The sequence below is a fragment of the Rissa tridactyla genome, chromosome 21 (assembly GCF_028500815.1).
Source record: "Rissa tridactyla isolate bRisTri1 chromosome 21, bRisTri1.patW.cur.20221130, whole genome shotgun sequence".
Lineage (NCBI taxonomy): Eukaryota > Metazoa > Chordata > Aves > Charadriiformes > Laridae > Rissa > Rissa tridactyla.
In genome coordinates this window covers 2,169,563-2,186,113 of record NC_071486.1, presented here as the reverse complement: position 1 = coordinate 2,186,113, position 16,551 = coordinate 2,169,563, and the positions used below count along the sequence as shown (strand labels likewise).

At 44.5% G+C, this 16,551-nt stretch overlaps 1 protein-coding gene across 4 annotated transcripts; it reads left to right on the top strand.

Moving 5' to 3' along the window:
- Positions 1 to 94: 94 nt before the first annotated feature.
- STK38 (serine/threonine kinase 38) lies at positions 95 to 16,447 on the top strand. Of its 4 annotated transcripts, none has more exons than XM_054180951.1 (14): positions 95 to 318; positions 2,031 to 2,163; positions 4,501 to 4,552; positions 4,706 to 4,828; positions 5,406 to 5,489; positions 7,270 to 7,393; positions 8,270 to 8,424; positions 9,553 to 9,655; positions 10,264 to 10,325; positions 10,878 to 10,995; positions 11,194 to 11,317; positions 12,058 to 12,153; positions 12,406 to 12,500; positions 13,150 to 13,985. In XM_054180951.1, exons 2-14 carry the CDS (start codon positions 2,033 to 2,035, stop codon positions 13,278 to 13,280), a joined length of 1,398 nt encoding a protein of 465 aa, XP_054036926.1. In that variant the 5' UTR covers positions 95 to 318; positions 2,031 to 2,032; the 3' UTR covers positions 13,281 to 13,985. The 4 variants fall into 4 exon arrangements, 2 of the variants coding, with proteins under 2 accessions (XP_054036926.1, XP_054036927.1); XR_008463215.1 differs by lacking the exon at positions 95 to 318 and adding an exon at positions 16,132 to 16,447 and having other exon boundaries at positions 13,150 to 14,626; XR_008463214.1 differs by lacking the exon at positions 95 to 318 and adding an exon at positions 16,132 to 16,447 and having other exon boundaries at positions 13,150 to 15,483.
- The last annotated feature ends 104 nt before the right edge of the window (positions 16,448 to 16,551 follow it).

The following is a 16,551-nucleotide window of genomic DNA, read 5'->3' as shown; positions in this document are numbered from 1 at the left end:
GAGCCCCCGAGCGCATGCGCGGCGGCGGGGGGGGGGGGAGGGGGGGAGCGGGCGGGGCGCGGCGGGCCGTGGGCGGGGCGGCGGGATGGTGGCGCATGCGCGCTGCCCTAGCGGTCCCGGGGCGCCCGTCCCGGCCGGGTCGCTGTCGGCGCGGGGGGCGGCTGTAGCGGCGCGGGGGCTCCGGTCGCTCCGGCCCCGGTTCCGTCCCGGGTTCCCCCCCCCGCCTCATCACCCACCAACTCCTCCTCCCTCCGCCGCTTCGTCTGGGACTCCGCCGTCGCCTTCAGCTCCTCGCCGCCCCCCTCCCGGGGGGCTCCGGTAAGCCGCTGCCCCCCCCACCCCCCCCGCGTTGCCATGGCGATCCCCCGCCTGGTGCTCCGCATCGCCTCCCTCCCCTCCTCCCTCCCCCCGGGGCCCTTTGCCGCTCCCGGTGTGGGGGAGCAGCCCCCCCCGCAGCCCCCCGGTGCGGCGGGGCTGGCAGCGGGGTCCCTCCACGGCGCGGTCCCGGGGGCGGCCGGGAAACCCCGCTCCCCCTCGGTCTGGGGGGGGGAGTTGGGCCCCTTTTGTCCGCTCCCGCTGATGCTGCCGGCTCGGGCCGCAGGAAGGGCCGCGGAACGGCCTCCCCCGGGGGCTGCCCGGCCCCCGACCGGCTCCGGTGTAGCCCGGGTACCGGGAGCATCCTCCCCGTCGCCGCGGTGGGTTCCCGTAGAGAGGGCACCGAGCACCAACGGGTAGTTTGGCACTGTTGCCTTCCAGCCGGCTACTTTCTCTTTTCTTCCCCCTTTTTTTTTCCCCCCTGCCACCCTCTTCTGCCAGATAATTTTCCTGTTCTGTTCCCTAGGAAGTGACAAGCAGAGGGATGGGACATTACGTGCCATCTCCTGTGCCCGGAGAAGGTGACCCGCCACTCGCGTGGTGTCACTGGGCGCCGCTCCTCCGGAAGGACATAGCTCCATCCCCAAAAAACACACAGCCGGGGGGTTCCCACCGGCTCCCGCGTTATCGTTGCTGCCAGCGAGCCGGCGAACGCAGCCAACAAAATAGCTGGTGTCTGTAAAGGATGCGATTGGCAAAGGCTCAATAAAATGATGCCTCGTAAAGACCTGCAAAAAGTAAACAGAAATAGAATAACTCATAAAATGTCACCAGCGCCTGGGCATTGTAAAAATGGGAAGTTTGTCTCTAACCTATACTGGGCTGCAATTTCTAGTAATAATTGCAAAACTCGGTTGCCCTACTGCGAGTCGCGGTGGCACTGGGAGGACTAGGCTCAGAGGTAGTTTTACACTTGAAGCAAATGGATTTTTAATGCATTTTTAGAAAGTACAGCTGGGTTATCAAATCTGCCCTGAAACTGTGCTACCGGTTGGAAGTGGCATATTCCGACACATAATCCAGTATGGAAATGTGGGATACTTAACTGGAGGCTTTTTTTTCTTAAACGATGATTTGTTCAAAGGCAGCGGTCCTCTGGGTTTTGCCAGATTCCTGTGTGAAAGCGTCCAGTAAAAGCGAGAGTGCTTAAAGGCAATGAAATGCCTTTTTTCTCCTTCCTCAATTGCTCCGTTATCAGATGGCTCTGAGGATTTTGATAAGTGTCACGGAGAGGAGACAGCGGGCGACCGGGGGGTTTATTTCTCCAAGGGTCAAAGGAAGAGGAACTTCGGGATTAGATGTTCCAGTGTGGTGTTTCTGAATTTTTAACATTTATTCAAGAGAAAATACGTATTGGGAGAAACAAACACTTGCGCTACTGCCTGAAATTGTGGTTTTTGAGGCATCGTGTTTCTTAAGCTTCCTTCCCTCTTATTTTCAGATCAAAAATGTTCAAAACAGGAAGTTTGACTTGTACCTTTTATTTTGTAAGACTTTTCCCTACTTAGTTTTAGTTGAGGCAACCGGGGTGTTGGCGTTTGTTGTTAAAATCTGAACTCCGTGATTCATCATCACTTAATTGATTGCAGCTCTTGTTTGAAGGTTATTGGTCATTTATAATGCTAAATATTCCCTCCCTTTTTCTTTCCTAATAGCCATGGCAATGACAGGCCCGACTCCATGCTCCTCCATGAGTAATCACACCAAGGAGCGAGTTACGATGACAAAGGTGACATTAGAAAACTTCTACAGCAACCTCATCGCGCAGCACGAAGAACGCGAGATGAGGTAAAAATCTTTCTTGCATCCTTTCCAAACTGGGTAAAAGCCAAAAAATACATATTAACCGTGTCTGGTTTTCTGGAGCCAAAGCACAAATAGAGGGTTTTTGCGGAGCGGGGACCTGAGCTCCGGCGATGGGCGCCAGGGGGGGCCTGGCACAAGCAGCCGCAGGCAGCTCCCAGGTTTCTTCTGAAAGAAGAAGAACTTTTGAGTTTCTTCTGAAATGAAGTTTGCAAATGCAAAAGGGATATGACTGTTACCAAGTTTTTAAAAGAAAAATGTGTATTTGATTAGGTGACTAAGTAGAAACTCACTTTGGGATGTGCTTGGCATCATTCGAGTACAATTCTGACATCGTGTTTGCCAATGTTTATCCTGCCTGTGTCTGATCTGTCACCTCTCCCCGTTTTATGTCCCCAGTTGTAATATTTAAAACTCATTCTAGAGCATCAGTTTGGCTTTGGATTATAATGCCAGGTTGGACGGGGCTTGGAGCAACCTGGGCTGGTGGGAGGTGTCAGGGCAGGGGGTGGCACTGGCTGGGCTTTAAGGTCCCTTCCAACCCCAACCCTTCTGTGGTTCTATAATGTGTGATGGAGTCGGCTGATGAAGGGAGATAATCTTTTCAAAGACGATGAGGGATTGCTGTAAGGGCTGTCTCTTAATGCTAAATTCTCTCTGAGTTAGCTGAACCCACGGCGTCTCTTTAAATATATCAGTCAAAATATACCAAGCGATTTAACTGAGAAGTATTGCTTTTACTTTCCTTTGGCTTTAACCCTCTAATTTGCTGAATACCCTGAAGTTGGAGCACTGGGACTTCTGACGTTCTCCCAACTTGCCGCGTAGTCTCTAATCAGAATTTTCAGAACGGTTCAGCCTTCGTTCGCTTGCAGACTTGCTGCCAAAACCCCAACTACATCCAAGAGGGCTGCCTGCGAACTACAATAACTGCAGAAATGAGGAAGCAATTTAGAAATAAATACTAACTTGCATACATATTTTCTTCAAAGCTTCAAATTAGTAAGGAGAGACTGAGGTCTAATCCCAACAGAAAATATCGCTGATTTAATTCCTTTCTTTCTCTTTGCATAGCTCTTGCTTTTTATTATGAGCGCTATTGTCTGCTCCCCAAACCTCAATGACAGGGTTTTTTTTCTGCTTAGGATCAAGACTTTGTCTGAACAAACACGCTGGATTTTATAAGTTATATTTTTTTTTAACAATAGATGTGTCTGTGGATGTGCAATTTGGAGTTTAAATGGTGCTGACAGAATGTACGCTGAAGTGCAGATAGGACGTATTAAGGATATTTGGGGGAATGTCAGCATCGCTCGGTGGTGCCGAGCTGTTGAATTCTGCAGCAGCCGCCTCTCGCTGCTGGAGTCGCTGCTTTGGGAGTGAAAAGAGACGACGGGACGGTGCTCGGCAGGTACTTAAATAAGGGCAAAGCGATTTAAATGTCCCCGATCGTGGAAGCGATAACCCAAAAATATTATCAGGTCGCAGCAGCTGCGTAGTGGCCCAGGAGGCAGGAAGAGGATCTTGCGAAGAATGACTTGCATAAAGAGAAGGAATTTTTTAGTACATTTGTAATATAATACCAAAAAACCACACATGGAGAGGGCAGCACCAGTCTCAGTTCCGCCAGCTATTAATGTGATCAGTGCTAGGGAAAAGTTCCTCGGGGTAATCATAACAAATGTCCCCTGCAGCCGAAGTCTTGTTTCCTTTCTTTCTTTGCTCCCAAATAATCATTTTCTGCTAAGGCTGTAAATATTTCTGATTCTTTAAGGAGACAGAATGTGTACAGACGTGTTTCCTCTTCCCAAATATTTTAAGTATCTCAGGTATTAGGAAATAGAGAGTAACTTCTCATTTTGCCTGTGATGAATATGAGATGCAGAGAAATTACAGTACAGATCCCCAGAGATGTTTAGAAAGCCAATTCTCCCTGGAATAAGTGAGACTTTGGTACTTAAATATTTATTGTGGCTCCAGCCTTAAGCGACTTGCCCAGCTGTCAGAGAGAGAGACAAGAATTGAACGCAGATCTCCTTAATCTGTGTTCCTAGACAACGAAAACACTTGAATAAGATGTGAAGCTCAAGCCAGGTTTAGGTCGTCAAAATTAAAGAGGACAAGGCTAGAATGGTAAAGCTGTAATACTAGATTCTTCAAAATTAATCTCACGTCTGATTTTCCCGTATATCTCATTTACGCTTGTTATGTGCTGGCATTGCATCCCGCTTTCCCAGCGAGCGCAGAGCAGAGGTGTTGGATATGTGCATGCGATTAAGAAACAAGGTTAACCTTTATTTTTCTAATTTGTCTCTGCTACAGACAAAAGAAGCTAGAACAAATGATGGAAGAAGAAGGCTTAAAAGATGAAGAGGTAACGAATGTGGGAAAATTACCTTAATGCTTAAATATGAGCGATTTTCTTTTATAAATGGAGGTCTGGGATCTTTATTTGGAATTGCTGTGATCTCTATGGAGCCCTCCTGCAGAATTCTCACTGCGGGTTATTTTTCCTAAAATCCTCTAGAAAAGAATCAGGAGGTCAGCACACGCACAGAAGGAAACAGAGTTTCTTCGCCTAAAGAGAACAAGGCTTGGTCTGGAAGACTTTGAGTCTTTAAAAGTAATAGGCAGAGGAGCATTTGGAGAGGTAAGTCCCAGACCAGATGACTAAAAGCATTTTTAAATGTCACTGGTATTTGCTAAAGACTTGCATGGTTTACACAAGTGAAGGATAAATGTTGTAACAACCGCAGGTTGATTTTTAGCTTAACAGTCATGTGCATCTGTCTTTACGCCTAATAAAGGCTGGTTTAAAAACATTATGTGCTTTAAAGGAGCATCAATGCTGTTGAAAAGGAGTTGATGGGCAAGCTAAATCCAAGTTTGGCCGCATACTTTAATTCTGCCCTCCCGGGACTGGCCTGGCAGCCAGGGAGAGCCGGAGGCCGCTCGCAGCAGGCTCTTCTGGTGGCCTCCTTCAGAGAAGGTGGCTTTGGACCAGCTGCTTTAGGTCTTTGATTGCTCAGTGTGTCACCTCTCCTAACAGGATTTCATCTCTTAGAATTAACAGAACTTATTTGCCATTACTGTGCACTGTGTAATGCTTTTTGGTTTTATAATCTGATATGATTTCATTAAATGGAAGCCAAGGGCTTTATACCCAAATTTGTCAAGAGCTGTAGCGATAATGCTGCATTTGACTCAAATTGTTGCATATTTTCTAGGTGCGACTCGTCCAGAAGAAAGATACGGGACATGTTTATGCCATGAAAATACTACGTAAAGCCGATATGCTGGAAAAAGAGCAGGTGAGCAGGTACCGTGAGAGCAATGCTACCGTCCGTGTGCTAGATGACTTTGGGAGGTAGCTGTGATGTGTGGAGAGGAAGAAGAGGCATCTGTGTTCTAGGTTTACTAGCTAAAAAATTATGCAGGTGGTTTTCCTCATTTTTTATGGAAGAAATAGGTCAGCAAAATCTCGTATCGATTCATAAGGACCTGTCTTGTAGTGGGCTCTTTCAAGTCTTTATTTATTTTAACATTCCTTGTAACAATGCAGAAGTTTAAGGAATATATTTGGGGTTACAGTAGTAGTTACCGGCTATTGGATGTAACTGAATGCTCAGAACAGGGTTTCAAACAAATCTAATACCTTGCTTGGTCTTCATGGAAGCTGCACTTGTAACAATTGTCCCTGAATCAAGGCAGGAGCGAACTCACTTTCTGCTGGGAAACCTGGGGAAGCAGAGCGTTTTCCTAAGGAATAGGTTTGTCTTTCTCCGGTGAAAAAGAAGGATCTGATGTATCTGATTTATGTTCCTCCTCCTCCTTTGATGATGATGTATGTTACAGGCGCAAATGATTCAGCATAGATGTCAAGATGAGTGTTTTACTGCATTTCTGATTTATGGCAACGGACATAAATATCAAAGTGGTACGATACTGGAATTCTGACGGGGAGACAGAAAGTAGCAGCTTTTAACATTTTTAAGGCTTTTCTCTGCTAGTACTTCTGGGAATATAACGGTCCGAGACAGTCATTTTTGTTCAGCCCTGGGATGAATCGAGGAAGCACTGCATGTGTGTTTGTGTGTGTTCATAAAATCAGGATCTGGTTTCCATTTTTGAAACGGAAATTTGTTTAAAAAACACGGGTTTTATGCAGCACTGCTAAATCAGTGCTTTGGTCTAAATCTGGGGGAATGGGCCAAAGCCATACCTGAAGGACACGTGAACTGTTTAGAGAAGAGCTAGGTTTTTAGAGGTCTAAGTGTTAGATATTTTTGTAAAAAAATGAGATATTTTTGTATATAGGATTAACCTGTTTCTGTAATCAGCCATACATCTGCCCTCCTCAGTCTTCCCATGGTAAACTCTGGTTTGTTATCTGAGTGGTTTTAAGGTGTTTTCAGAGTGTCCCATATCATCTGTAGCGTTCAGATTTGAAGGGGACCCAAATGCCCTGAAACCCAAAAGAATAAAAACATAAACGTGGATTATTTCTCTGTACGGAACCTTGTTGTTCAGGAGGGTGGTTTAAAGCTTGAGTTTTTGCTTAAAAGAATGAGGTTAGCGTTCTCTTGCCTTCCTACGTACGTCTCAATTTATGGCAGCAAAAGTCACACAATAAGTATAAATGTTACTCAAGTGTAAATGTCCAAAGGCAAAAATCCCCATAAACTTTCCAGTGGAAACTTTTGAATGTAAAAGGGTCTTTCAGATCTTCACGCTGAGGAGTAAAATGGGAGTTGGTGTTCAGTGGGATTTATTAGATAGGGGGGAAAAAAAAAAAAGAAAAGAAATCTTCTGGAAAAATAGAGCAGTCTAATGAAAGCTTCTCACCTTTTTGCTGTCAGGAGCATGACTTTTGGATTTGTTTTTGAACGTGTTATGCTATTTTATTACCTGAAAACATTGAGGGGTGAAACTGTTGAAGTTTTGATGGTGTTTGTGCCCTCATGCAGAAGTTTGACTGCTGTCTTTTCAATATTTGATGCTTCTCAACATAATACTTGGATTGTCTGTGAAATAAACGCACGCAGTAAAACACAGACCTGTAGTTAAGCAAATGCATACGTGTCTCTCCAGGTTGGCCATATTCGTGCGGAGCGGGACATCCTAGTGGAGGCAGACAGTTTGTGGGTGGTGAAAATGTTCTATAGTTTTCAGGACAAGCTGAACCTCTACCTTATCATGGAGTTCCTGCCCGGAGGTAACTACCTGAAATCAAGAGACTGCTGGATTTCTAACTTTTTAATTACAAACGTAGTCTGGGGCGAGAGCGTATGTGGTTACCATGGAGTGGTGTTTGTACTGGACCTTGCTTCGTGAAATAAAAAGCTATCGTAAAGCTTTCTTCTTGTAGGCGTTAGGGTGCGGAGGTCTTTGGGTCAGGCTGGAGGTGTCTGCTTGGCTCTTGTGGCCGCAGATCTTTGAAACTTGCCCTTAATGTTCTGCTTGTTCTTATCCTCACTGGGTTCTACAGAACCAGAACGTAACCAGCTTCGGATTTTTCTAACCTTTCACTTTTAGCTGGCTTGCAGCAAGAATAACTTCTAAGGTCTTTTTTTCCGAGGATGATGATGTTTGTCCTTGGATGATGATGCTACTGTAATTGACCTAAGAAGAAAGTTATACCGAAAGCCTGTAATACATTTGCCTAATGAAACCACAAGAATTCTTTGGGAGATGACACTGCACAAACGCAATCTGGTTTTTGTAACAGCTCTGTAGCTGAAAGTGTCTATTTTAAGCTGTGATTCAGCGGTGTAGCGAAGAGCGGCAGCCCAGAGCTGCCTCTTGCTTAAGGGATGCTTCTGTAGTGCTTTTCCATCTCTTTGCCATGGAGCCGTCTCGCTAAGTTTAGTGCAGTTACAGTAGACGCCTTTCCATACAGCGATACAAGGGGAAATACAAGAGTTTGTCACAGAGGTGCCGGCGAACTGTACTACTTCACACAAAATCAGTTCAGATTTCCTAAAGTTTTAAACAGCTTAGTTCTTTTCTTTGCAAATGTCTTCGAAATTAGCGAGGGTGGAGTTTGTGTGTTTGCTTGTATTTACCTTTGCTGTTTGGGGGGTGGTTCTAGGTGATATGATGACGCTGTTGATGAAAAAAGACACTCTGACAGAAGAAGAGACGCAGTTCTATATCGCCGAGACCGTGCTGGCCATCGATTCTATTCATCAGCTGGGTTTTATCCATCGGGACATAAAACCAGACAACCTTCTTCTGGACAGCAAGGTATGCACCAACCACTGGCTGGGGAGTAGTAAATAGGTCTTGTCATTTTTAATTTTGACCTGAACTAGTGACAGTTGTGAAGGATGACGGTGCTTCTTTCTTAGCCCTGTTCCTTCTAGCTTTGAGGGCATACCTGCCGTGTTGCTGGGGGGAAAAAACCAAGCCAAGAAGGACCTGTCCTCCCCCTCCAGCTGTTTTCATACCTCGCTTTTGAGCCCTCTTCTGACAGTTGTTCAAGTTATTTTTGGTTATTTCAGCTGCAATTTAAAACACACAGTTTCAGTTCTCCCCTCGGTCCAAGATGTTTTTTTTGGTCTCACATCCGTTAGGTTCCCGCTTGCCAACCACCGGGTAGATGACCGTGGCAGATGCGCAGGATGGAGCCGTCCCATTAGCGAGGCTGATGACGGAGATGGCATCTCCCTCAGCGTCGGGATGTATTTCCCAGGGCTCCCCCATTGCTTCCAGGGGGTTATTGGAGGCACTTTGCAGAAAGCTCCATTGTTTCACTGCCCTCCTATCGCTCACTATCAGTTTGCTTAAAATTTAGCTTGTTTGGAAAAAAAAGTCTGCCCACAGTAAATAATTATACTTTACCACCATCCAGCTAATAATGCGCTGTTGGAATTACTGACGTAATTCAGTATGTCTACATCTAGATGTAGAGAAATTCAGGGCCTTGAGAATGATGTATATTTTAGATATACATCTAAAAATTGCACCTAGTCGTTGTGGTCGCATGTTCTGCGCTAGGAGAGATCCAATCCATGAATTTTAAGGTGTTTCGCCTTATCTGTTGGCGTCAATGTACGATCCAGGGACTAGAGCTCCCTCTGGAGACGTTCGTTTTCGCTCTGAAGCTGTCAGCAGCGTGCAGGAGCGGAGGCTTCTGGAAGGAAATAATTCCTGAGCTTTCTCTGTGTAGCAGTGATGAAAGTATTAATAGCTTGATAAACACCAATAGCTTGATTTTATGTACACGTCTAGTCTTAGGCTAAAACAAGGAGTGCAAAAAGAGTGCATCTATTCATTATACAAAAGAAAGGGAGGGGAAGAAGTAGAAAACTTTACCTGCTATGATAATGTCTCATAATGGTTTTATATTTTGCCTTTTTTTTTTTTCCCTAGGGCCACGTAAAACTCTCAGATTTTGGGCTGTGTACTGGACTAAAGAAAGCCCACAGAACAGAATTTTACAGGAACTTGAACCACAGTCTTCCTAGTGACTTCAGTAAGTTACCTGCCCTCAGCAGCGTGTCTGCGTACTTGCTGTTGGTGCCTGGCTGTCAGGAGGATGGGGCCAGGCTCTTCTCAGTGGTGCCCAGGGACAGGACAAGGGGCAACGGGCACAAACTGGAACACGGGAAATTCCATCTCAACATGAGGAGGAACTTCTTCACCCTGAGGGTGGCAGAGCCCTGGCACAGGCTGCCCAGAGCGGTGGGGGAGTCTCCGTCTCTGGAGACATCCCAAACCCGCCTGGATGCGTTCCTGTGCCACCTGCTCTGGGTGACCCTGCTCTGGCAGGGGGTTGGATGGGATGATCTCCAGAGGTCCCTTCCAACCCCGCCCAGTCTGGGATTCTGTGAATTAAGGTGGGCTTCCATAAATAGCTTCAGCTTTGATGGGGTGTAAAACTTTGGCTGTAGGGACCGGTGCTGAGCACCTGGGGTCTGGAACCTCTTACCAGCACGGCTGAACACAAAACGGGCTGTTTGTCCAAGCCCTGGCTACCTTTTCTGATGTCGTAAAGGAGATTTTTAGTGTAATGGTTTGGGGGTAAAAATGTACGTTGGGTGACCAGGAGGATGCAGTCACATATATTCCAATCTCCTTTAGCTTTCCAGAACATGAATTCCAAAAGGAAAGCAGAGACATGGAAGAGAAATAGACGGCAGTTGGTAAGTACGTTTTACCTGCTTGGAAATGTTCTCTGCTGAGCTCTTGCATTCAAACGGCACATTTATTTAAATGACGGGCATCAATCCATTTCAGAGTTCTGAACAATGCTGAAAAAGGAAGACTCATGCTTGTTCTTTTAAAAGGAGGAGTGACTCTAGTTTGTCCTTCATCCATCTGCTGAACAGCTGGTGACATATGTGCCTGAGATAGTGCTGCCGTGATGATTTACATTAATATCTGATGCCTCCCAGCTAAAACTAACAGTTCTTGCCACTTTCAATATAACAAAGGGCTAACGACCCATTCCAAGGCGCATATAGACAGCGGTACCTTTTCCCATTTCCCTGATGGTATTTTAAGACTCTTTCACATGAACGTGTTGATTTTTTCTTTTTTTCTACATATCTTGAAATAAAGGCTTTAAACAACTTTGCTAAAGGATCTTGGAGACAATCTGGTGTCTTCCTCAAAATAACCGTTGTTGCATAAGTTCCCACTTCCATATCAGGCAGTTCTCTCTAAAGATGCATAATCGATGGTATTTGTTCCAGGCTTTCTCTACGGTGGGCACTCCGGATTACATTGCCCCTGAAGTTTTCATGCAGACTGGATATAACAAGCTGTGCGACTGGTGGTCGCTTGGGGTCATCATGTACGAGATGTTGATTGGTAAGAAACTGGCAACGCACAAGTTTTAAGCAGGAATTGTGCTATAGGACATCGGCTGTGTTTACGTGCTTGGGGTCAGGGTCTCAAAGTGTCCGCTCCGTGCGTGGTCTGTGAGGTTTGTTCTGCTGCACTGTAGACTTTGGTAATCACAGGAACTATTTTTCCTTTCTACAAGATTGTATTTTTCTTTCTTTTCAGGTTATCCACCGTTCTGTTCTGAGACTCCTCAAGAAACATATAAGAAAGTAATGAATTGGAAAGAGACTCTCACATTTCCTCCAGAGGTTCCAATATCTGATAAAGCAAAGGATCTTATTTTAAGGTGCCAACCATATGGTTTGCCAGTTAATATAATACTAATTTTCTTGTCTTGCAAACTGTATTATGTACCTCTCATAGGTTGTTCCACATCCAAAAAACTTGATGCTTGTGACCGCTACATACTCTGTTATGTAGCTGCATCAAATGCCGAACTCCCTTGTCAAATACATTTGTGTCTCAGAGGTCATTTAGAGGAGCCCTGACTGAACTATACTAAAAAGGAGCTCCCACGTAAATGCTGCAAGCCTGGCAAAATAGGAATGTTTCTGCTCTTTATATCTGTCTGTGGGCTTCTCGTGGAAGCAACTTAATCTTTTTGCCAGAGCTGGTGTCTTACAACAGCAACGGTTTTGCCATTGTATGCACTGGAGGGTGCAAACGGATCCCAGTGCATGCTGACTCTTGCTCTTTCATTTGTATTTTCAATCATGTATCTATTCTCAGGACAGAAATATAAATGTCTAGCTTTTTAGGCTTTATATGTTCTCCTGCTCTACACCGGTCCTGAAATAGAAAGGGCCCGTTACGCTGTTGGGAAAGAATACCACATCTTAATCGTAGCATTTGACATGACATCCCTAAGCATAACTTTGTGTGTTGGTTTTGCGGTGGGAGTTCTTAACCTGCTCCATTTACGTGTTAAGAAACCGTAGTAGAATCAGTTCAGAAAGCCGTTCCATTTCTGCATGGAATGCTTTCGTTTTCATTCTTCCTTCATTTTCATTCTTCCTTTCATCCCAGATTTTGCTGTGAATGGGAGCACAGAATTGGTGCATCTGGTGTGGAGGAAATAAAGAGTAACCCATTCTTTGAAGGGGTAGATTGGGAGCACATCAGGTAAGATGCTTTGCAGAAAAGCAAGCTGCTCTTCTCTCTGCTCCCTTCCAAGCTCGTCCTGTTCAACAGAAGGGAGCAGCTTCGCTGGCATTTCTTGTATCTAGGTGTGGGTGAGAGTATTTTGTTCCGTATCTGAAGCTTGCTAAGATTTAAGTACTTTCAGTCTTTGATTCTGTAAAGAAATGGAAAGTGGCTGAATCCTGCTTTTTTCTGCCTTTGAAATCTTAATGCTGAAACTGCTCTTCTTGGCAGAGAGAGACCTGCTGCAATTTCAATAGAAATTAAAAGCATTGATGATACCTCAAACTTTGATGAATTTCCCGAATCTGATATCCTTAAACCAACAGGTAAATACTTTGATTCTGCATGTAAACAATCCTTCCTCTTCTCTGGCTGAATAATGTAACTTTCTTCTTAATCAGAGAAAGGATCTTACCAGATGCTAGAGGGTTTTTTTTTGGTTTGTTTTGGTTTTTCTTTTTTTTTTTTTCCTTTTATCACAATCAAATTGTTAGCTGGTAGTCTGGTGGTACGGGGGTGTGCAAGCTGTAGTTTGGATTTCGGGAAATGGGATGCAGAATGTGAATGATGCGGGAGCCGCCTGAGAAAGGGCATCTCTAAGAGACAACAGAGCTCCCAGAAGTTCCAGTCTCAGCAGGACCTGTGAGCCCAACACGGCCAGTAACCCTTGGTACTGGGTAATGCTTCGTATAGAGCTGGGGAGAGGGTGGGACAGAAGGGGAGGATAAGCTTTGGTGTAAATCTCTGAAGGATCTTCGTATTTAAGTGTCAAAGCGCAGTCACACGTTTGCTCCATGTGTTTAACAAACACATTACGGCGGTTCTTGACTGGGCTTGAAGAATGCAACTGGATGCCTGGATTTATGGTATTTCTTTCTTGAGAAGTATTCTCCCCTACTCCACATCCAGTGTTTTGTATGAAAATAAACTTTGCAGTCTTCAAAGGGTGATTTTATTTTTTCTATGTCTTATCAGTGGCAACAAGCAACCATCCAGAGACTGACTACAAGAACAAAGACTGGGTTTTTATCAATTACACCTACAAGCGTTTTGAAGGTCTGACAGCCCGAGGAGCGATACCATCCTACATGAAAGCGGGAAAGTAATAAATCTGTACCTGGGACTTCCTCTGAGCCGTGGAATTCTATTGCTGTACTTTGGGTTTATACCCACAAAAGGACTTTTTCTTTTTTTTAAAGAAAACTTGAGGGCTATCAACTCTTGGAGAAGATTTCAGGACCCTGTTTTGTTACACACCCTGGTTGTTACTAAGGATTTTTTCTTTCTCCGCCATTGAAAAATTCCACAAAAATGTTTGCGTCATCTCTGCTGCCAGCACGTTTTGCTGCTTCAGGAGCAAGAGTTTTGTTTTCTTTTTAAATTCTTTGCCAGATTGTACAGTCCCTCGGGAGATGAGAGCAAGCCTTCCCTCGGACATGGCTGAGCACGGGACGTGCATATGGACTGTTCTGCCAGTCCTGCCTCAAGTGACAAACCCAACCTGCCAATTCTGCCAGCGCTGTTTCCCCAATGGCGAAGGACTTCAGTACAGAGGAACCAAAGCAATAATTAAAGCTTGAGATAGACAACTCTCCCGTCAACTATCTAGTAGAAGGACACAACGTGTATTGCCTTAACCTTAGGTTGTAGTGCTGTTTTTTATAATGCTACTTGGAAGCCTCTTTAATAGCATTTCTCAACTCTGTCGCAGTGGCCTCCAGCTGCGGTGCACTTTACTTTTGGTACTAAGACAGTGACCCTCAAGCCATTTAATATTTTTTTTCTAAATTAAAAAATTGTGCGACACTTTTTTTGTTTTCCTTTCTAGCCAGTGATAGGAGAAACAGGGCCACTTCCTCTACCAAACGCCAACAGTTTTCAGTTACTGTATGAAAAGATGGATCTATAAACCAATGCAGATAATAAAAGCTACAGCTGATAACACAAGGGAATCTGGAATTAGGGCAGAGAGGGAGGGAAATTCATTTAACCCGATCCTCGGTGGGCATCGGGTCAGCCCTGAGCCTTCCCGGTCCTGCTGCTGCCACCCTTTGGCCGCTTTGAAGATCTGCTGCACGTTCATCGGGTTAAAGACGAAACTCTCCGCTGGCCTTTCTGCTCATGGCTTTCCCCAGAGCAGAATCAGATTCTTCCGAGTCTTGATGACGGAGCCCTCCCTGGCTTTTCCTCGCAGAGCTCCTCTTGCTGGCGTGGCTGAACCGTCTGTCTCTGGGGTCTTCCAAAAAGACGGTGCCTCAGGAGGTCGCTTTTGGGGCAGTAGAACCCACCACCTCCGCTCTTTGATTATTGCCTAGCATCATTTATAAAAGTACATTCAATTATGATGAAGGAGGTTCTCCAGGAGAGCCCCAAAGTGCCTTTCCTTGCCTAGGCATCTCTTGGAACATGACTGCACTTTGGGAAGGAGGATTTTGCCTCAGTTGAGCTTTTGGTAATTCTTTTTTTTTAAAATCACGAGCTCCACGTTGCACCCGTTTTTTGTAGGTAACTCTGCACTGCCAGGGGCAGGTGGCATTAACCTTTGGGCCTGCCTGGATCCAGTCTTTAATTTGCAATTCGATTTTTTTTAAAAAAATATAAATGTAATGAGGTTTCTGAAAGCACGGATCAATTTGAATTGTCTTGGATTCTTGCAAACTTTTATTGGTGCTGAACACTAATTACATACCACAGATAAAAAAAAAAAAAGCTGTTTAGAAACAAAACTAGAGCGGTGTTTCAAAGCAAAAGGCAGGCTTTCAGTTATGTTTAGTCCTAATTTTCTAGAATAGGAAATGAAAGAAAATTATGTTTGTAGCGAAACTTTTTTTTAATAGGTGCTTTTAGGGAATTTTTACCTAGACGTCTTTTGAACTGAGTGCCATCCTGAAGGACTGGTGGGGGGATTGGGAGTACCGTACAGAGCTAAAACTGGGTGATAACTCGTTAGCATCCTCTCCCTAACCAGCCCTTGGGCTTTTTGTATGTGTCCTAGGAGTTTAATGAATTGCCATAACCAGTTGAGATACCAGTTGGATCCCGTAAAGCTGAAATGCAAAAATAGCCTTAATTAGAAGTACCAGGATCACTGTAGTCAATAGGGCTTACTCAGATGAATAAGGGCTAACTGAAGTAACGATTTATAGGATCAGGCTTTTTATCAACTAGTCAGGAATAACACCTTCTGCTCCCTTTTTGTTTTTTACAAAGGACTGATAACCAACTTCTCAGATTGCTCCACCTCCTTATCCTACAGTTTCTTCTAGCCATTTGAAAATGTTGCCTTATAAACCATCAGAAAACTAAGAGGTATTGTCAAAACATTTTTAAAAATTCCTAACAGCTTAGATACTGCCTTAAAATTTAAAAAAAAAAATAAGTCCTTTAAAGCTGCTGTGGATTAGGAATAAATGATTTTCAGTAGCTGCATTATTATCCCTTTACTAAAAGGGACTGGCATTTTTATTTATAAATACCAAAGATGAAGAAGCTACACAATTACAAGTTGTGATAACTTGCTGTGAAAATGCCTATATAGTAATACGTATTACACATTTTTAGTGCATGCGTTTTAAAGTCTTCTGAGACCTCAGATTGTTCACTTTTTGAGCTAAAGGTGAAGATTTCAGAGGCACAAGGAGCAGTTGGGTACCTCACTCCTCTTGTCTTTCAGTAGAAGTTGGATGTCTTTGACCATAGTCCTCTTGGCCGCCCCTTCCCCACGGTGGGTTGCGTGTGACAGTTCCACCCTGAGCCTGTTTCCTATCACAGCTGTTTACCAACACCAGGAAAAAAAATACAGCGTCTTCTTTCCAGGATCCATACTTCACCGCTAAGCGTCACGATTTTTGTAGGCCGGTTCCATCTCCCATGCTAGCCAAGCATTTTTCTTAGCTGCTGGCTTGTATATTGAGGTTGGATGTATGTTTCAGCTCTTTTTTTTTTTTTTTTTTTAAGCTGCAAGCAGTTCCTGGACTTCCAGGAGTAATTCCAATCTGAATTTCCAATGGGTCTGAACGTGAGTTATGCTGCCAGTTCATCTCTCTATCATGCCTAGCACAAAACTGCACTAAGTGTTTCTTATCACTGTGCCCTGACTCTGCCTTAACCCCTAAGTTGAAAAAGTTTTCTGTAAATATTTAAAAGCCGTTACTAAATTGCACTGTAAAATCTGGCAGGTGTATTGTGTGTTGCTGGGGGGTGGGGGGAGCCAACTTTTTATGGAATGATCTTTACATTGCATTGTGTAAATAAAATCCTCTTAGTAAACACACTCTTGCTAGCAGGTTTTGTTTTTACAAACTGGAATCTCTCAGGGCTTTTTTTCTTTTTTTTTTTTCAGACTTCATAGTTTAGATTTTAGAACCAAGTGCTTGG